The 20,195-nt window shown below is 44.1% G+C and overlaps 1 protein-coding gene across 7 annotated transcripts in view; it reads right to left on the bottom strand.

Annotated features, from left to right (window-relative positions):
• The window catches only part of LOC108698868 (protein PRRC2B-like), a 57,546-nt gene that overhangs the window by 19,660 nt on the left and 17,691 nt on the right, over positions 1-20,195 (bottom strand). For 6 of the 7 annotated variants that reach the window (XM_041572446.1, XM_041572445.1, XM_041572444.1 and 3 more), the window contains exons 3-20: positions 17,723-17,900; positions 17,053-17,155; positions 16,834-16,906; positions 13,665-13,832; positions 11,921-12,162; positions 11,679-11,806; positions 9,456-9,604; positions 9,136-9,232; positions 8,722-8,917; positions 7,776-8,103; positions 5,574-5,740; positions 5,207-5,420; positions 4,613-4,823; positions 2,366-4,351; positions 2,000-2,175; positions 1,703-1,800; positions 1,432-1,555; positions 1,264-1,340 (exon numbers count right to left, since the gene is read on the bottom strand). In XM_041572446.1, coding sequence (XP_041428380.1) covers positions 1,264-1,340; positions 1,432-1,555; positions 1,703-1,800; positions 2,000-2,175; positions 2,366-4,351; positions 4,613-4,823; positions 5,207-5,420; positions 5,574-5,740; positions 7,776-8,103; positions 8,722-8,917; positions 9,136-9,232; positions 9,456-9,604; positions 11,679-11,806; positions 11,921-12,162; positions 13,665-13,832; positions 16,834-16,906; positions 17,053-17,155; positions 17,723-17,900 — 4,715 coding nt within the window. The remainder of the gene's footprint in view (positions 1-1,263; positions 1,341-1,431; positions 1,556-1,702; positions 1,801-1,999; positions 2,176-2,365; positions 4,352-4,612; positions 4,824-5,206; positions 5,421-5,573; positions 5,741-7,775; positions 8,104-8,721; positions 8,918-9,135; positions 9,233-9,455; positions 9,605-11,678; positions 11,807-11,920; positions 12,163-13,664; positions 13,833-16,833; positions 16,907-17,052; positions 17,156-17,722; positions 17,901-20,195) is intronic. The other variant, XM_041572442.1, reaches the window with a different exon arrangement.

Consider the following 20,195-nt stretch of genomic DNA (forward strand, 5'->3'; position numbering starts at 1 on the left):
GTGACGAGTCCGCAACAGCATCTGGAATTTTAAGGTCTAGGCATCTAAGTACAGAGGAAATAAGTGTATCTAGGGACTCTGATAATGGTTTTGGGAGATCCTCCTCCACATCGGAGTGATTGGAATGGTGAGAGAAAAGTTCACCTCCGCTAAGGTAATTGCCATCGCTCTGGTGAAGTGGGACATGATCCACAGTCACTATCCTGACCCGTAGAATTGGAGGTCGGGCGTTTAGTAGACCTGGGTACTCCTGAGGCTCGTCCCAAGACTAATTTGTGTAATAACTTATCTAGGCACTCTAATTTAGAGATACCTGTGGAAAGGTGCAGAGTCCAAGTGGGCGTTTCCTGCGCAGAGGAGGTGATTGGCAGAGCAGAAGTAGCCGGGGAAGTTAGTGGAGGAGAAACCTCCTTGTGGGGTTCAGATGGAGGGGACCTCCAGAGCTGGAGAAGAAGCGCCGGGACCAATGGTGGACCAACAGGTGTTCCTTGAGACCCATGGGGAGGCGTTTGCAGCATGAAGCACATGCCAAATAATCTACCTTGCTTTGCTTGGCCTTGTAAATGGCCTCTCTGTATTACCCTCAGCCATGGTGTGCGTGATGGGAATATGCTGTATGTGCCTTTTAATACCACAGAGGGCGTGAAATCTTTTTCTTTTACAGGAGGCGGCTGCGGATAGGCAATGGAGTTAGCCAGTAGTATATGTAGGCATACTCGCCCAGCAGCCACATTTGCGAAGTATCCAGGGTGCTCTGGTGCTGGACAGTGCCAAAGCACTGTACAGACCTGACTCCTTAAGCGGAGACCTCTAGGACAGCCCTTAATGCCAGCAGTGCTTGCTGGCCACAGAATAGTGTGTAAGGCTCTTAAAAGTTTCCTGAACCATATGAGTATGCAAGGTCCTCTCTCTCTTAAGGACACTAGAAAAAAACAGTTATTTCGGTAGGTATGTAGGAATATTTTCTTATTCTGTAGTGTCCTGCTTCCTAGTGGTCACTGATATACCCATGGTTCCAGTGTCCCACAGCCTATTGCAAGAGAAAATAAAATTAATAACATTGTAGCCTTTAGGGGGCAATAGTTGTTGGGCTGATGGTGTAAGTGACCAGTCTGAAAGATGAAAAAAAAAAAAAAAAAGAATAAAGACGAACTTTCTAAAAAAAGAGGGCTTTCTATAACATACTCAAATTAACTACCCATTTCAGTTGATGACAGAGCCAGGGATAAAAACAGCTATACTACTGGGAAAGATCAAACATACCTCTGTAGAGCTGGACTCTGTGCTAAATGAGCTCACGGGTTTACTCCAGGTATCGGTGCCAGGCGGAACAGAGATTCCTGGCAGGGTAGAAGAGAGAGTTATTAGCCAGAATTATATCATCATGATTTGGCAAGTCACACACTGCATATAAACAGTTTTATTACCAACCTTGGCCGCTGCTCTCCCAGATTTCTTTGGCCGTAACATTGGCTTGATCCAGGCACATGCCATTCTGTTTTTTGGCAAAACGAGGGGGAATCCTAGACTGGATACTGCTGCCCTTTGAAGGCACCTGGATGACACAGACAGTAAAGAATTAGAACTCACACAGCTTATTACATGCTCTCAGAGCAGTAACTTGTCATTTAGAGAACAGATATTAGGCATGACAAAACTGAAGGCTCAAACTGAATCCAATTCAGTGCCATGAGGTGCTCACCTGAATCACCTGGTCCTTTTTTCGACAATCATTTTCCATCACACGATGAGGCTTGTTACCAATGTCTCCAACCTCTGACTCTTCCTCAAGCATGGAGTCTGATAACAAGCCAGAGTGTATTAAAAACAAAAACAGGGCAAAGAAAATCTTTCCCACATCCAGGATGCACTAAGCAGCATTGGGAAAAATCATTAAACAAGATGCCAAAGACTGAAGGACATTACTCCCAAATGGGTGCTATACTTCAAAGGTCCACCCCATTCCCCTACTCAGTGGAATACGCCTTTAAATACAAACCTCCATATTTCAGGTCGAACTGTGTGATCGCCTCATTTTTATCACTTGATTTGAGACCAGGCATCCTTGAATCCCTTTCCTGTTTCTTCCCTGTCTCTCCACCATCACAGTGCATAGACCTGTCCATGGCGTAACGATGATGGCTCTCTGCGCCATAAGAATCTTCAGAACAACGGCTAAATAAGAAAAAGTTACCATTGGTGTCCGGTTCATATTTAAAAAAAAAAAAAAAGCAAGGTGCACAATATTCTGTTGCTACAGGGAGCACTTTACTCTATTCTTGCTCCTCTAAGAAACAATGGAATCTATAGCAGATATGAATATCTCTATATGAGATGAGGCTAAGGATCAATAAATAACAATTACCTGCTCTTCAATGGACCGGAATTCTTCTGCAAATCATTGCGGGAGGAACTCCCACCTACTCTTGCAGGCATTTCATCATAACCGGATGGCTCCATTTTGCGACTCTGACGCTCCACTAGAGGTCTCTGGCTGGAGAAACTTCTCTTGGACAGCTCTCTTTTTTCAGACAGCCCCCTGCCGCTTTGGCTCCCATCTCCATCCATATCCCCCGGCCTCTTCTCACTAAAGTCGCTGCTTTCTGAAGCAGTTTCCCAGTCTTCGGTCACGTGATCGGCGTTATGGTGGGACATTTCTGGAGACCTCCTAAGAATTGGGCCGGATTTGTCATTTAGGGGCCCTGTTGGACGAGCCTGCCAGTGTTCACTGCTGTTCCCAGCTCCAACTGTCTCTTCACCACTCCACTGACCAAGAGGGTCTCTTTCCTGTCTAAGGCGTCTAAACCTTGGAGGTTTGTCTTGGCGTGGGGGGCGCCGTCTGCTAAAAGATCTCTTTTCCAAACTATCCCGATCTGAATATTCCTCTTGGAATAAAGACCTCCTCTCATCTCCGTGGCCTTCCTCAAAACCTCTACTAGGAAACGAGTCTGCATATCTATAATCATGAGCATAGTCTCTGTCTGCATGATGGCGGTTCCCATATGACTCAGAGGGTGCACCATGCTCTTGCCAAGATGATCCCCCAGTCTTAGCTTGCCAGTGGGAGGACTCCTTGGTGGCTAATGGCCTCCTCCCATAGCTGTTGCTCAGCCTTGGAGGGAGAGATCTTCCAAATGCTCTTGGAGCTCTTGATTTTGAGTCAGCGTTACTCTGATCATCTGCATAATTCCGATTAGATCTCCATGAATCCTGAAAGTCCCCCTTTTGCACATCTTCAGTTTCCCTTTCTGGTACGGTGGGTTCGTTCCCATTTTCCATCCCCCTCTGCCTCCTGCGTTTCGGAAGCTCTTCATATTCTGACCCTTCGCTGTGTGTTTCGCTTGCAACCCTCCTCCGGGAAGCCTTTCCCCTAAGATCTTCAGGGGGATTATACTCTCGAAGGCCCCGACCTCGGCTGACCTTCTGCCCACTGTAGGTTCCAGAGACCCCTCTGCTGCGGAAACTAAGGTCTTTAAACCCTCTACCTCTGCCACGACCTTGACCTCTTCCACCAAACGCTTGTTCTTCATCAATAAATATCCAGTTACTTCTCTTAGGCAGGGAAGCGTTACTAGATTCACGTAAAGGCTTGGTCTCCCAGCTACTTTCGGCTATTTCTTGAGAGAATTTGTCAGTCTCTTGAACAGGACTAGGTGGAGAATGACTTTTATCTTCTATTGTGCTGGGAGGAGGGCTTGTAACAGCAGGTTCAGTCTTAACAACAGTCTCTGTTTTTGGAAGAATTTTTTCTATTAAAGTTTTTACCGGCTCTTTAATTTCTGCCTTGGCTTTATCCGGCTCTTTATCCTCTACCTTGAGAGCTTTCAAGACAGGCTTCTTGATAGGTCCAGATCTACGGCCTCTTCCTAGATGCTCAGATTGCTGCTGTGGATTACTGGAATTTGCAGATTCGCCTCTCCAGCACAATTCTCCTGTACTATCCTGGCTCCCACCATCCTCCTTCTTCCAGTGCTCAGATTCCACCAATGGGTCATCTTTTGGAAGATCTTCTTCTGCTTGGCTGGCTGTTTCAGAATATTGATGATGGTGTGCATACCCCCAGCCATTAAACTGGGGCTTTTTATCAGTCTTTAAAAACTCAGGTCCTCTTGAAGCAGAATCCCTGGGTGCCATCTGACGTCCCCTGTTAACACCAGACTCTATTGCTGTTTCACAATGCTGGTACAGGGCATCTTGACCTCTCCTTTGAGGTGAAATGCAACTGCTAAAGCTTCCAGTGGATTTATTTTCATAAGAGACAGATAAATACTCCTCTTCTCTCTCTGAAGGCTCTTGGTGGGTAGGTGAGCATTCTGATTTTTCTCTTGCAGACGAATAAGAGTTTTCATTCCTGAAAGCAAACCAGGTTATTGAGTTAAGTGATAACCCAAAAACAAACAGTAGCTCAAGTGAGCAGTAAAAGTGGCCAACCATGGGCCCATAAAATCTGCAACTTACTGGCCCACGTATGAAGCCTCCAACAGACCTGCATAGTCATTCTATCATATTAATCAGCACAAAACTTTGTAGGAGAATCGACAGTGATTGACTATGCGTTGTCTATAGGTAGGAGGATGCAAACTATCCACGAAACAGCTAAACAAAGACTGACCTGCTGTAGCTCCCCACTGTGGCACGGTCAGTTAGTTTCTGCTGAGGAAGGGAGGAGGCCTTACTGTGTAACTGCACATAGCTCTCCTGGCCCCATCCAGAAATCGGTTCCACTGACTGAGGTCTCCTCTCAGACTGGCAGTTCTGTTCATCTGAATGGCAGCTTCCAGAGCCGCTCATAGAATCCTGCTGGATCATATGCTTCATTACACCTGGTGAAGATAATCGTACATCAGGTTACATCACTTGAGACATTGATGCATGCTGCAATACCTTGCTAAGCAAGTATTTAATAAATGGCTTTATGAAAGATTACAGTAGAAATAAAACTGCCCAACACTTTAGGGTAGGACTACATGGACGTTTTCGACTGTCGTGTCAACGCTGCAACTTCATCCGACATTTCTATCTCTTACCTTATTTCCATCGCATGCGATTTGACGCCAGCGTTTTGTCGCAGTGCGTCGGATTGCGCTGAAAAAGTCCATGTAGTCCTACCCTAAGGACTTGCAGCAGAGCCTAAGCACCTTAACAATGTCCCAACTGTCTCCATGGTGGTGCTCTGTACTTTGGTAGCAAGGACAGCCACTCATACCTGGAGGGTGGATGGATGAAGGGTAGAAGTCCACAGGGGCACGGCCTTGCGTCATTCGGGGGTCCATGTAAGAAGGCATCATCATCCAGCGGGGATCAAAGCCCAACATCTGCGGGTGAGGGGAATAGAAGGTCCGAGGAGGGTTGGAATGAGTGGAGGCCACGTAGGCTTGCTGTTGCTGCTGCTGCCACTGCTGCATCTTGTACAACTGCTCCTGATGAGATCAATAAATAGCATTTTACCAACTCCTAAAGCCTAACCGTCAAGTATAATGTATAGGTGAAAATAGAAGCAGGAACTGGACTATAATAAGCCACTAAGACTAGTGTTTAAATTTTATTGGCTGCCCTCAATCACAGGATTGTACCTGCTGCTGCTGTCGCTGAAATCGGGGTGGGATCAGTTTTTGGTGTTTACTGAAATCTTGCGCTGGGGACGTAGGTTCTGCATATTCTTCTTCACTGCTGGTTTCAGCCCTTAGGGCTCCAGAAGGCTCCTCTTCTTGATATTCAGAAGGGGATTCCTGGGAGAACTCTGTACAGGGAGGAGGGAAAATGAGTCACAGACACAGCTTTATGGCATAACTATAACGGTAGGCAGTTGAATTGAATCAACAGTCTAGATCAGGGTTAGTCCATCTGCAGCTATATCTTAACACTGTACTGTCTTAACAACCTAAATAAACACACAGAAGGAATTCTTTAAACTATAGCCTCATAATTCAGCCAAACACCAACAACTCCCCCTTCTAAATAGGCCCCTTGCAGCTTATAGGCAACAGGGAGTGCAATCGATTCACCCTGTAAATTAAATGACAGTAGCACCAAATGGATCAACACAGAGATGTGAAAACTCCCAGGCTCCGTAGCTGCAGGGACACTAATGGAGAGGGATTCCCTGCAGGCTGAGCATGTATTAGTAGGCAGCGTGGGTTTACGATGGATTGTCTTTGATAAATGAAGGCAATTAACATAGTGCCTCATGTTGTGTAACATTAGAAGACTGATGATAATGAGAATTAAATTTGATTTTCCTAGAACTGTGCCCGGATGAGCTGGTCTATAGAAACAGCCTTAATGCCTCACTGCCCCCAGCCTCAAGCTACCTGCAATACAGATTGGTCTTGCTCAACCTCAGCCTTATTTCACGTTACCGTTTTTAGAATCCAGGAAATACATAGAAAATGCTAGATATTTAGGGTCATTAATATCTCAGAAACCACTAATAGAAAATGCACGGTAACCTCTTGTACAGAGAAAACACTGCTCACCTTTTTTACTATCTCATTTTAAAAAAGCCATTGCTATCAAATGGAAAGAGAAACATCCACCTATGATTAATTTTCTGGATAAGCCTGGTAGAACAAACTCTTCCAGTCCTGGAACAAATCTACACTGCAAAAGGTTGGCCCTTTCAAATTCACTACTATTTGGATTCTCTGGACCCTACAAAATTAATCCTATACTAACAGGAAACAAAACACACCTGAGCATCCTATGGACTGGCTTTAAGGGATCCTGTCATCAGAAAACATGTTTTTTTCAAAACGCAACAGTTAATAGTGCTAATCCAGCAGAATTCTGCACTGAAATCCGTTTCTCAAAAGAGCAAACTGATTTTTTTATATCCAATTTTGAATCTGACATGGGGCTAGACATATTTCCCAGCTGCCCCTGGTCATGTGACTTGTGCCTGCACTTTAGGAGAGAAATGCTTTCTGGCAGGCTGCTGTTTTTCCTTCTCAATGTAACTGAATGTGTCTCAGTGAGACATGGGTTTTTACTATTGAGTGTTGTTCTTAGATCTACCAGGCAGCTGTTATCTTGTGTTAGGGAGCTGCTATCTGGTTACCTTCCCATTGTTCTTTTGTTTGGCTGCTGGGGGGGGGGAAGGTAGGGGGGTGATATCACTCTAACTTGCAGTACAGCAGTAAAGAGTGATTGAAGTTTATCAGAGCACAAGTCACATGACTTGGGGCAGCTGGGAAATTGACAATATGTCTAGCAGCACCTCAGATTTCAAAATTGAATATAAAAAAATCTGTTTGCTCTTTTGATAAATGGATTTCAGCGCAGAATTCTGCTGGAGCAGCACTATTAACTGATTCATTTTGAAAAATTTTTTTTTCCCATGACAGTATCTCTTTTACTTCATGGACTAAAATGGGACTATTCAAAAACATAACATATGGGTTAAAACCTTCAGCAAGGGAACACATATGTACTGTGATATAACCGATATACACAGGCTAACTGACCCCTCCAAACCTACCTGAAGATTCGCAGACAAGAACCCTAGACCTAACGGATCTCTCATAACTACCACTATCTCCACCTTCTAGACCAGGGCTCCCCAACCTTTTCTGTGAGCCACATTGAAATGTAAAAAGAGTTGGGGAGCAACACAAGCATGAAAAAGTCCCTTGGGGTGCCAAATAAAGGCTTTGAAGTGCTGGAACTAAATAAACGTTTAAAAAGATATATAAAATGAATGTAAATGGGCTTAGAGAACTGCTCAGTCAGTTTACTTTCAATTAGATCCCCCTTTAAAAGGACTTATGCAGACATACCTCTTCTAAAAGTAGGCATGTTCTCCTGGGGGTTGCTTCTGTCTGACACAGGAGACCGGGGGTCTTCGTTTTCCTTATTGTCCAGCTGGAGTGAAGAATCTACTGATGGTTTCAGGGCCTGTTTGTTCTTCTGATCAAGCTGTTTGAGTTTGGCAGCACAAGCCGCCAGCCGTTCCTCACGATTTCGCCTCTCCTCCTCCTCCCGCCTCTTGCGGGCACGCTCTACTGCCTCCGAGATCTCGGACTGGACAAAATTTTTCCTCTGGGGCAGCTTTTCTTCTTTCTCTTCTATGGATGGCTGTCTCAAAATTGCAGTAGGGGCAGGTTTCTGCAACACATAAATAAATTCTGTTACAGAAGAAAGAGGGGACTAACTTCACTAGACAATGAAACAGAGCTGCTTCCAGTCTTTGGTGTAGAGGGAGGAATATATATTATAATTGTATTTGAATTAAAGGGATGATTCACCTTTAAGTTAATTTTGAGTATGTTATAGATTGGCCAATTCTAAGCAACTTTTCAATTGATCGTCATTATTCTTTTTATATAGTTTTTTGCCTTCTTCTGACTCTTTCCAGCTTTCAAATGGGGGTCACTGACCCCATCTAATTTAAATGTCCTGTAAGGCCAGATATTTATTGTTACTTTTTATTACTGTCTACGAAGGCCCTCTGCTATTCACACTCCACTTAGTGCATGGTTGCTAGGGTATTTTGGACCCTGGCAACCAGATTGCTAATATTGCAAACATAAGAACTGCTGAATAAAAAGCTGAAACCCATAAATAATAGATATTGAAAACCAATCGCAGATTGTCTCAGAATATCACTCTCTACATCATACTAAGTTAACTCAAAGGTGAACAACCACTTTAAAGGGATAATGTACACAAGCCTAGTACTTTTAGAACCATTCTCAGGTGTACTGGGGATAGACGGTAGAATACCTGGTGATCAGCCACAGCAGCCCAAGTGTTGGGTTTCCGCGGCCCTTGAGGCACAGGTTCCGGGGTTCTTCTGGCAGGACGTGAATGGGATAATGGATCGTTCCAGACCTTTCCGTCATCTGCAGGGTGCTTTCCCTCAGCACTATCAGTAGAGTTAAAGGAAACCTGCCGCTGCCTTTTGCCATCCCAACCATTCCTGAAATTGAAACGGATTTGCTTATTCACCGTAGTGGCAGTCCTGTCTTATATTAAAGGGGAACTAAAGCTCAAAGAAGGCAAGAAATGCCACACGTTATTTGTACCACCACTCTTTAGCACTAAAGATCTGTGCCTATGAATGTGCCCCCAGCAGCTTTGCATCTGACTAATCAAGTGAGAATGCAAAAAAAGTAACAATTAAAGACTGAAACTTACCATTTACTCCTGCCCTCTTTTGCGGCTGTCTTCTCCTCCTCCTCTTCATCTTCACTGAACTTCAGCTTCTCAGAATAATCAACCTCATCATGGAGACCTGAATGCAAAGCAGATACAGCTCACGACTATGAGACTCAGCCCATATTATCAACGGCTCGTTATTAAATTGGGCTGAACATAAAAATTCTGCACTGTACCAAGACAATTGCAATTGGGGCGCACAGCATTAAAAACAAAAAATACCAATGAGGAGGAGCTCTATATTTTTTAAGAACTACAGGTGGCCTATATGAAGCTTACAATTCAATGAAATCACTTACCAGCCCAGCCGTCCTCTGCATCATTATCAAGGTCATCCAGCTCCTTTAGGTCTTCTGCATTGATGATGGTGGCTCTTGGGGCCCGTTCAATTTGAGGGCGGGGGGGTCGTACCGAACGAGGGGGTGCAACAGGAAACCTGCTCTCCCGTCTACAGAAAGACAACAAAACTTCTCAAATCGAGTTTTTATTCAATAAAATCCTTTCTCCAAATCATCTTGGGGGACACAGGGACAATGGGGTATAGCCTTTAGGAGGCAGGACACAACTAGAAAAAAGGCAACTGACTCCTCCCCTACTAGCTATACCCCCAGCAGGCGGAGCTTAGCTCAGTTTTAGTTGTGTCCTCAGGAGGTTAGGACAGATATAGCGTTTTCTCTAGTCAGTTTTCACTTACATAAAGGGTTGTTTGAACCTTTACGCTGCGTGTAAGGAGCTCATTCTCCGGGGTCACAGGTGCTGTGCACATACCACCCAGCCTCACTCAACTCTCCATTCCTTTCAGGAGGAGACCAGGCTGGCCGGCAGTCAGGCAAGGCAGAGCACTCCAGTGCAGGTAAGTGAAGAGATTCAGCGCACACCGGGGTCTCTTCCTATCACCCTTACCTGCCTGCTTCCTTATCCCTCCCTCATGGAAGGGCAGCGCTGGGACTGTTACACTAATGGGCAGAAGTCTAACCGCTGGACTATCCTCTCCTCGCTTCCTCCGCTCAACCTTCCTGCCTGGGGCAAAGGGAAACTACCTTCTTGCAGGGGAGGGAGGAGTAGCATGTAGGTACCACCGCAGACCTTGTGCGGTGCCCTGCCTTAGCGCCATTGTGTGTAACTGCGCAATACCTGCGCACTCCCCTGTTGCCATTTTATTTTCCTATTGGTGCCACACACAGACTGGCGCGACTTAAGTGTGAGCGTGCACTGTGCCGGCCGCCATTTTGGAAACGCTTTCTACGCAGAAGCGTCCTCATTCCTGGCGGTTTTTTCAGAGGGACACTCACAGACTGCTGTGCTGCTATTACAGCCACCACTCTCGTCTCAGGGAGCAAAGAAAATTAACAGGGCACCACTAGAGGACCGCCAACTCCTCTTCCCCTTCTTTCTCACTCCCAGATAAGTGACAAGCTACACCCTACAAGGGTGCCTTTTTTCTTAATTACTCCATTGGGGCAATTCCTTCCACACGCAGCCCATTCCAACATGTCTGAAGGGCCCAGTGATAACCTTTTCTCCAGGGGGCCTCCTGCGGCACTGATTCATTTCCTGGCCTGTGCCAAATGCCGCAAACGTTTTCCCATTGGGCATAAAGAGCCTTTATGCTCCAAATGTAACCCACAAAAGGTTGCTGAACCCACAGATCCTACTCCACCTCTGGTGCACCAGGATACTCAGAGGGAGTCTTCAGTGTCCAGCAGAGATGTTTCACTACCCAGGGCACAACCCACTCCCGAGTGGGCTACCCAACTTGTCACAGGCATACTGAAACTAGCACAATCCCTGGATAGGCTGCTATCTCGCCTAGACAAACCTAAACCTTCCAAACGCAGGGCTCCCTATTCCTCAGATGAAGAGAGTGCTGCCTCCCAGATAATCTGCTCCCATCCCAGACTCGGGGGAAGAGCACGACCGTTCAGAGGGTGAACGGTCTTATGATTCAGACCAGGAGGAGACAGACTCCCCAAGACCCTCTGATCTCTTCAGTTCTAGAGACCCTCCATCTCAGCCAGCACTGAGTCTTCTAAGTCCCTTTTCAAGAGGCACAACAAGACTTCGCCAGTTTTTCCCCTCTCGCTCTCAACTTGACCAAATCATTCAGCAAGAATGGGACAAACCTGAGAGACGGTTCCAAACTAACCGCCGTACTGAACATGATGGAACATTGTGTGGATCTGTGTTAGGAAAAGATCGAGTGTTGAGAACATATGCTGCCTATGTTCTTGTAAACTATACAACGCTAACTCTTATTCACCCCTTCCTTTCACATGTAACCATTAGAGTTTAAATAGAGATACACGCCTTCTCCTCCCTACCCATAATTGTTCTGAAGAACCAAAGAAGCATGATCATCAGAACATGCACTACTTTCAATTTCACTTTGCTGCGCTGAAAGAAGGACCAAAATAAGCCCTGCTGATGAATGCTTCTGATATATAGTGCAACTAAGCAAAGTCAAAGAGGGGAGACTTGGTTAAATTAGGTGAACCACGTGTTTATACAAATATTTATCATACCCTTCATTATCATTCATCTGGAATTGCCGAAAAGGGACACGAGGCTCAAGGCGAGATTTAGAATTAAGAGTGGGAAAGGAAACACGATCCAATGTCCCAGAAGCCTCTGGTGGGTGCTGAGAGCACATCTATAAAAAAAAAACAAAAACAAAGAACGATTATATATGGGTAAATATACATATTACGACACAAAATCGTTACAGTCCTTTACAGATATACGTGCTAAAGCCAATGATACTTACAAAGGCTGGTAGCATGTCATGGTAAGTGGGTGGGTGGTAGGTGTTTCCCATGAACGGAGTAGGCCCTTTTCGCGTGGGCTGAGCTGGGCGCAGCGAGAGTTCTTTAGTATCATTAGCAAGCGATGTAGAGGGGGGCCCTTCTCCCGGTATTGCCGTTTTGCTGCCCGGCTCAGTAGGAGAGGCGGTCGGAGATAAGCTGGAAGCAATGCTTCTCCCACCGCCGTCTCTCCAACTGGTGACATCTGCAGTATGGGGGGGAAAAAATAATTATATTATATATATATATATATATATATATATAAAGCATATTAGTGATTAAGCTGCATTCACCAGTACAGGACATTAAGAATGGAAGACACCGTGATCAACAAGAAAATTATAAATGAAATGATCGCATCATTAGCCTGCAATATCTTTAAAGGGATACTGTCATGGGAAAAGCATCAGTTAATAGCGCTGCTCCAGCAGAATTCTGCACTGAATCCATTTTTCAAAAGAGCAAACAGATTTTTTTTTTATATTTAATTTTGAAATCTGACATGGGGCTAGACATATTGTCAGTTTCCCAGCGGCCCAAAGTCCTGTGACTGGTGCTCTGATAAACTTCAGTAACTCTTTACTGCAAGTTGGAGTGATAACAACCCCCCCCCCCAGCACCTTAACAACAGAACAATGGGCAGGGAATGAGATAACAGCTCCCTAACACAAGATAACAGCTCCCTGGAAGATCTAATAGCACTAAATAGTAAAATCTAGGTCCCACTGAGAAATTCAGTTACATTGAAGTAGGAGAAATAACAGCCTGCCAAAAAGTAGTTCCATCCTAAAGTGCAGGCACTAGTCAAATGACTGGGGCAGCTGGGAAACTGACAATATGTCTAGCTCCATGTCAGATTTCAAAATTAAATATAAAAAAAAATCTATTTGTTCTTTTGAGAAACTAATTTTAGTACAGAATTCTACTGGAGCAGCACTATTAAATGATTCTTTTTGGAAAAAAACGGTTCCCCATGACAGTATCCCTTTAAGGGCTAGTGTTGCCTTTATTATGACAAATAAGATCCCTTACACAAACTAAAATGGCAATAATCACGTAAAAATTTCAGGCACTGCTCAGTAAAGTTATACAGTTAAATTTTTCAGAATTTTTTATAGAAATGGTACGAGTTAAAGAAGGTTAAAGAACATTAAGTCCTTCATCTTAATTCATCACTGGTAAATGAAAGCAACTACACAGCACCCCTAGTGGTCAGTTTTAAAATGATAAAACAGACACATGAACATTAATTGGTTTAATACAGCAATTCATATGAAATAGCTCCTATTATTGACATTCCATTATTACATAAAACTCCAAATGATCACTGCTAATATTCTCTTCCAGGAGATATTGTCTGCCCTATATTGCTATGGCCCCCAAAGAGTAGCTATACTGGGCTTACATATAACAAAAATGGCACAAACATGAATATAGTTTGAATGGAAAAACAGTCATTCTGATGGCTCTAAGGTAATGTATCTATTCTAGAAACAGAGCTCTATAAACCAAGAATGTAACAAGTTGGTATATAAACTAAGTGGGCATCTATTCCTTTATCAGACAGACCGGTCTGTATTCCTCATACCAATCCCGTAGTAATCCCATTGGCACAACAAGAACACAAATTCAGCAGAATAGTTAGATTTTTAACTACAGGGAAGGGGGGAATGGGAAGACGAACAATAAAACATTCAGAATGGTTACCGGGAAGCAGGGCGAGGGGCTTACTCTGGGGGCGGAGGCTTGGTCCGGGCCCATACGACGGATCTAAGACGCTCTTTTCTTTGCCAGCCTTGTCTTGCTCGCCAGCTGCTTTCAGCGTTGGAAATTCCTCGGGAGAGAAGGACAACAGTCGGTTTGAGCCCCTTGAACCTGTATGAGAACAAAGAGTAAGAGCAGCGCAGTATATTTAATGTATAAACTTGCTGTTCAAATTCCAGTGTGTTCCATCACCCTGCAATGTTCTTTCAAAACCCTTATTTGCTTACTACAGAGGAATAACTGGCGTAGATTTACATTCGCTCTCTGTGCAGCAGATACTGTCCTTGCCACCTTATCTGCCATGTATCTTTAAAGAACAACTAAACCCTAAAAAGGAATATGGCTTAAAATGGCATGTTTTATATATTGAACTTATTGCACAAGGCTAAAGTTTCAGCTTGTCAATAGCAGCAATGATCCAGGACTTCAAACTTGTCACAGGGGGTCACCATCTTGGAAAGTGTCTGTGACACTCACATGCTCAGTGGGCTCTGAGCAGCTGTTGAGAAGCTAAGCTTAGGGCTCGTCACTAATTATCCAGCAGAAAATGAGCTTCCCCTGTAATATAAGCTGATGCTACAGGTTTGCTGATTATTAAATTCTGATGCTAATTGCACTGGTTCCTGTGCTGCCATTTAGTAATTATCTGTATTAATTACTAACCAGCCTTATATTGTGACATTTCTATTCTATGTGTTCTGTATATTGTGAGTGGATCCCTAAGCTCAGTAAGTGACAGCAGCACAGAGCATGTGCAGTGAATCAGCAGAAAAGAAGATGGGGAGCTACTGGGGCATCTTTGAAGACACAGATCTTTACTGCTAAAGGGCTGTGGTTGCCTTGGTCTGGGACAGAAGCACAAAAAATAATGTAAAACATTTCTACCTACTTTAGTTACGGTTTAGTTTTCCTTTAATGCAAACTAGCTGTACCTGAACACACATGGAGGACTACAGGCCAGAGGGGGAAAGGAATCAAGGGACACAAGCAGGCTTAGGATCGGATATCCCTAATGCCATTTAAAGGAGAACTAAAACCCCCCAATAAGAAAAGTCCCTAACTTCTACCCTAGATAGTCTCTCCTCCCTGCTCCCCCCTGAAAGTGCCCCTAACACAATACTCACATATCAGTGCTAAGTAAGGACAGCGGAGCTCATACCAAACCGAATCTTAAGGGGTGAGAAGGGGAAAACATTTTTTTACTTCCTCGTTATGTGACAAAAAGTCACAAGTTTTCCCTCCCCACCCCTAATTTGCATATGCAAATTAGGATTCAGATTGGCCGGACAGAATGATTCGGCCGAATCCGGATCCTGCTGAAAAAGCGCCAGAAGATGGTGTCCATGAGCTCTGCTGCACTTACTCTGCACCATACGGGAGTACTTTGTTAGGGGCACTTTCAGGGGTAATCAACAATGCGGGGGGAAGCAGGGAGGGGAGACTATCTAGGGTAGTAGGTAGGGGCTTCTCTTATTGGAGGTGTTAGTTTCCCTTTAAAAGAGTTGTTCACCTTCCAACACTTTTTTTCAGTTAGGTTGGTGTCAGATTGTTTCCCAGAAATAAAGAATTATTTCCAATGACTTTCTATTTCCTACGTGTGACCATTTATTGAATATTGATGAGCAGAATCCCTGGTTCCATTAAAGGGGTTGTTCACCTTTAAACAACTAGTTGTTTTCAGATAGATCACCAGAAAAATTGACTTTTTCCAATTACTTTCTATTTTCTGTGTGCCACAGTTTTTCTAATATTGAAGTGTAAAATGTAATTTTTCACCTTCTAAAGCAGCACTGGGAGGGAGGGGAGGGAGGGGGGGTCGCCGACTCTTTAAACTGTTCTAAATTAATACATTTAGTTGATACATTTCTTGTCCCTGCTGAGCAGAATCTCTGGGTTTCATTACAGGCAGCTGTTAGAATTGATACAATAGTTGCTAATACTTCAGAGATGCTGCGGAGAAATTGTATTTGCCCTTGAATTACTGAGCTGCCAGACTCCAACACCAGAAACAGGAACATTCAACTTTAAACTTAGATTTTTCAAAAACTGGAAAAAATAAAGACGTTTTTCAATTACCGTATATACTCGCGTATAAGCCGAGTTTTTCAGCACCCAAAATGTGCTGAAAAACTCAACCTCGGCTTATACGCGGGTCATACCGTAGATATGCCCAGCAGTGCGACCCCGTGACCCGGCCCCAGCAGGACTGTCTGTGACGCCGCCCGGAGCAGGTCCAGGAGCTCCGGGCGGCGCGTCCTTCCCTGCCGGCGTTCGCTCCCAAAATGGCGGCGCCCATGGCCGCCACGTGGGTAGCGGCGCCGGCCGCTACCCACGTGGCGGCCATGGGCGCCGCCATTTTGGGAGCGAACGCCGGCAGGGAAGGACGCGCCGCCCGGAGCTCCTGGACCTGCTCCGGGCGGCGTCACAGACAGTCCTGCTGGGGCGGGTCTCAGGGGGTCGCACTGCTGGGCATATCTACGGTATCTACGCCGGCAGGGAAGGACGCGCCGCCCGGAGCTCGTGGACCTGCTCCGGGCGGCGTCACAGACAGTCCTGCTGGGGCCGGGTCACAGGGGGGTCGCACTGCTGGGCATATCTACGGTATCTACGCCGGCAGGGAAGGACGCGCCGCCCTAGAGTGGACACAGTGAACCGTCCTGCAGCTCTTTCACAGGGCCCCTGGCGGCCATTGTTAAAAGGTCCTAAAGCTTTGATTCCAAGTTGCCAGCAGCAGAGTGCTATTCTGTGGAAGCTGTACATTGTACATAGGGTAAGCATATTTTTGCAGTGTCATGTTCCTGCTGATGGAATTATGGGAGGGCTCTTTTAAATAGTTTTTAGATAGATTTCTGATGCCATAAAGCATGATTACACATTTACACATTCACATTTTGAATCTGACATGGGGCCCCCTAGGCTTATACACGAGTCAATACATTTTTCCAGTTTCTTAGGTAAATTAGGTACCTCGGCTTATACACGGGTCGGCTTATACACGAGTATATACGGTACTTAAATTTTCTTTTATTTCTGGAGAACAATCTGAAAATCTGTTTGGAAGGTAAACCACCCCTTTAAGACTAAATTCAGGATAACTATGAGCAACACTTACCACCTTCTTGTCCTGCTGGCTTTCCATTCAGCTGCGCCCATGATTTTGGTCCACCTGGCACTAAATTTATGCTCTTTAAAAAAAAAAAAAAGAAAAAAGAAAAGAAAAAAGGAGACAACTGTTCAGAGCATGTGCCACTTTACATACAGCTCTCAAACACTCACAGGCTCGTTGGAACAATGGCAGCAGCTCTAACACGCACTATACACAGCAACTCACCTCCTGACTGATCGATGGGGTCGGTTTCTGTAAATTGGAGACAGATTTCTGCAAACCCGGCTGAGGCAGCGACTCCTGCTGCGGAGGAGCTGTCGCACTGGAACTGAATTGAGAGAATGTGTGAGGGCACGCAAATGGTTATAGAGCGCCTAGGTAAGCTTTTAATGGGGTTGTTCGCCTTTAAATTATAAAAAATTATATAAAGAGTGATATTCTGAGACAATTTACAATTGGTTTTCATTTTTTAGTATTTGTGGTTTTTCAGTTATTTAGCTTTGTATTCACCAGTTTGCAATTTCAGCTATTTGGTTGCTAGGGTCCAAATGGCCCTAGCAACCATGCACTGATTTGAATAAGAGACTGGGATATGAATAGTAGAGGCCTGAATAGAAAGGAGTATTATAAAGTAGCAATAACAATACATTTGTAGCCTTACAGAACATTTGTTTTTTTTTGTTTTTTAGATGGGGGTCAGCGACCCCCATTTGAAAGCTGGAAAGAGTCAGAAGAAGAAGGCAAATCATTTAAAAAAAATGAAGGCCAATTGAAACGCTGCTTAGAATTTGCCATTCTATAACATACTAAAAGTTAACTTTAATGAGAGGTCATGGCACCATTAAGATAAATGGGCTCTTTTCGGGCAGGTAATATTAATATGCACGGAGCTCACCTCTTTTGGTCTTGCTGTTCTTGTTTGTTTGCCCATCCCGTTCCGTCCTTGGGCACTATAAAAACGTTGGGGTCGTTTCCTTTGTTTTCAGATTTCAAGCTTGGCAAGTTTGCAGGAGGGGGCATGCGCCGGGCTGCGGCAACTTTCCCAAGACTTTGTAAGCCATGTCTAGGTATAACTGCAAAGGAGGAGAGAACATTAATAAATTACAGTTATTAGGGTGGCATCCCACTTAATTACCTTATAATACACAAGAGCCATGAATATCATGTAAATGATATCCTTATAAACGGTGAGTTCTGATGTCATCAGTTATAAACGGTGAGTTCTGATGTCATTTCTGTCACATGACTCATTGAAATTTGTGTATTATAATAAATAAAGTACCCCCAGTTGCAAAATATTAGGATTTTAGAAGTTACCTCGGAGTTCCATGACCTGTATAAAAACACTCGGCCTTCGGCCTCGTGTTTTTATATGGTCATGAAACTCCTCGGTAACTTATAATATCCTTATATTTTACAAGAGGGGGTACTTTATTCACTATATTATTTATATTTTAAGACACCTGCTTTTAAGTTTTCCCGGATTTTTACATTTTTAATTTGTGGACTCTCCAATTTACAATGCATTTCAATGGGTAATGTTTTCCTGATGTTTGTCCTGATGTTCCCAAAAACTGCTTTTTTCCCCCCCTCTATGAATGTTATTATTTGTGAAATAAAGAGGTTTAAAATACTAAGCAGATGTATATTTAGGCATGGTTCTGTCTTTAAGTGGTTAATTCCAATTAGTCTGGCCCTTATACACTCCTGCACCAATCATTTATTGCTTTAGGTTGTGCATGTGACTGACTGAGAGGCCCCTTAAAGGGATGGTTCACCTTTAAAGGAGACATTTTGTGTAAAAAATAAGAATGTACCAGTGTATTATATTCATTTAGACAAAGAAGAATTGTGCTTAGAAAAAAGAAAAAAAAGTAGTGTTTCAGGCTGATTTATCGAATATTTCTGCAAAAACCATAGTAGCCCCTCCCTTCTCTTCCACTTCCTACTCCCCGAATTCTCAGGCTGTGCAGGAGAGCCAGTGGCACTCAGCTCACTGCACTGTAGGACAGGAACCAATCAGCAACTAGCAGGACCTGATAGGGAACTGAAGCCTGTCTGTGCTTGTGTGACTGCAGGGCTGTGATTGGCTGTCCCCCTCCTACTGTGCTTCTGGGAGGGACACGCCCACCCCTCATTTCAAACACAGACAGGGACCAGAGAACATCTATAGGAGCTATTTTTAAAGATAATATTAATTTTTAGCACCATGTAAAAGCAACACCATATATTACTCATAAACGGCCTACAAAATTAGGGTTTTTTCATTTATCCTATATGTCTCCTTTAACACAGTAAATATTGTATCTCAAAGTAAAACTGACTCCTGTGCTTATATCCTTTCACTTGTTGAAGAAAAAAACATTTCCCCGATTTAAAATTTTCCTGGATTTTACATCATTTTTCCCTGGTCCCCTTAAAAAAAATCATAAAATGAGGGTTCTACTGTATTTTAAATGGCATCAAATTAAATAATTCCTACGGCCACAACAGGGCAGTCAATTCTACCGGCCAAGCTGGAGGGACTCGCTTGAAACACGAGCCACTGAAGGACTTTAGGAATTGTTTACCCACAGTAATTACCTACGGCAGGCCGATATTTATTTCCATTAGTCTTGTTGAAACAGACAACTGCAGCATTAAACGATTCCAGTTTAGTGAATTCCCTTTAGTGACATCACAGGTTCTGGCTGCATTCGTGGGTCGGATTCCTTGTGGCTTTTCAATGGCTGCGGTCTCGGGAGGGTAGACAGCTGGCGGGTGGAAGGGGTCGGTCTCCAATTACTTCTTGTTTTCCAGTAGCAGAAATATTTTGAGAGCAGAAACTCCAGCCACCCACCTCCCTGAGAAACCGCAGGCGATGCGACCAATGACTGCAGCCTAAAAGAGTGATGTCACTAACACAGAATGCAAGCCTGCACAGCACGGGGGAAGCACATATATGAATAAATAAATTTATATATAATGAGAAAGAAAGTACAGCAATTAAAAAGGATACGTTTCCGGGGCGTTAAATTCACAGAGTAAAAAGAGCAGTTTGTAGCACACATCTAAATAAACCAACAAGTCATGCATGAGGATAGGCAATGTAAATATGATTTTTGATGACAATAGTCTGTATAAAAAAAAGATGGAAACCATACACTAATTTGTACATCAACGAGTGTCCAGGGAGAATCAAAATAGAGTACAGGCTAAATTCCTTAATATTCTGTTCCATCCTGTGGCAGCAGCTGAACTGAAACAAGGCTCTAGTGCCGTGAAATCATGCTTTATTAAATACCCTATAGCAGCACTGTCCAACTTCGGTGGTACCGAGGGCCGGACTTTTTCTGGCCTACATGGTGGAGGGCCGATAATGGAAGCCA

The sequence above is a fragment of the Xenopus laevis genome, chromosome 8L (assembly GCF_017654675.1).
Source record: "Xenopus laevis strain J_2021 chromosome 8L, Xenopus_laevis_v10.1, whole genome shotgun sequence".
Lineage (NCBI taxonomy): Eukaryota > Metazoa > Chordata > Amphibia > Anura > Pipidae > Xenopus > Xenopus laevis.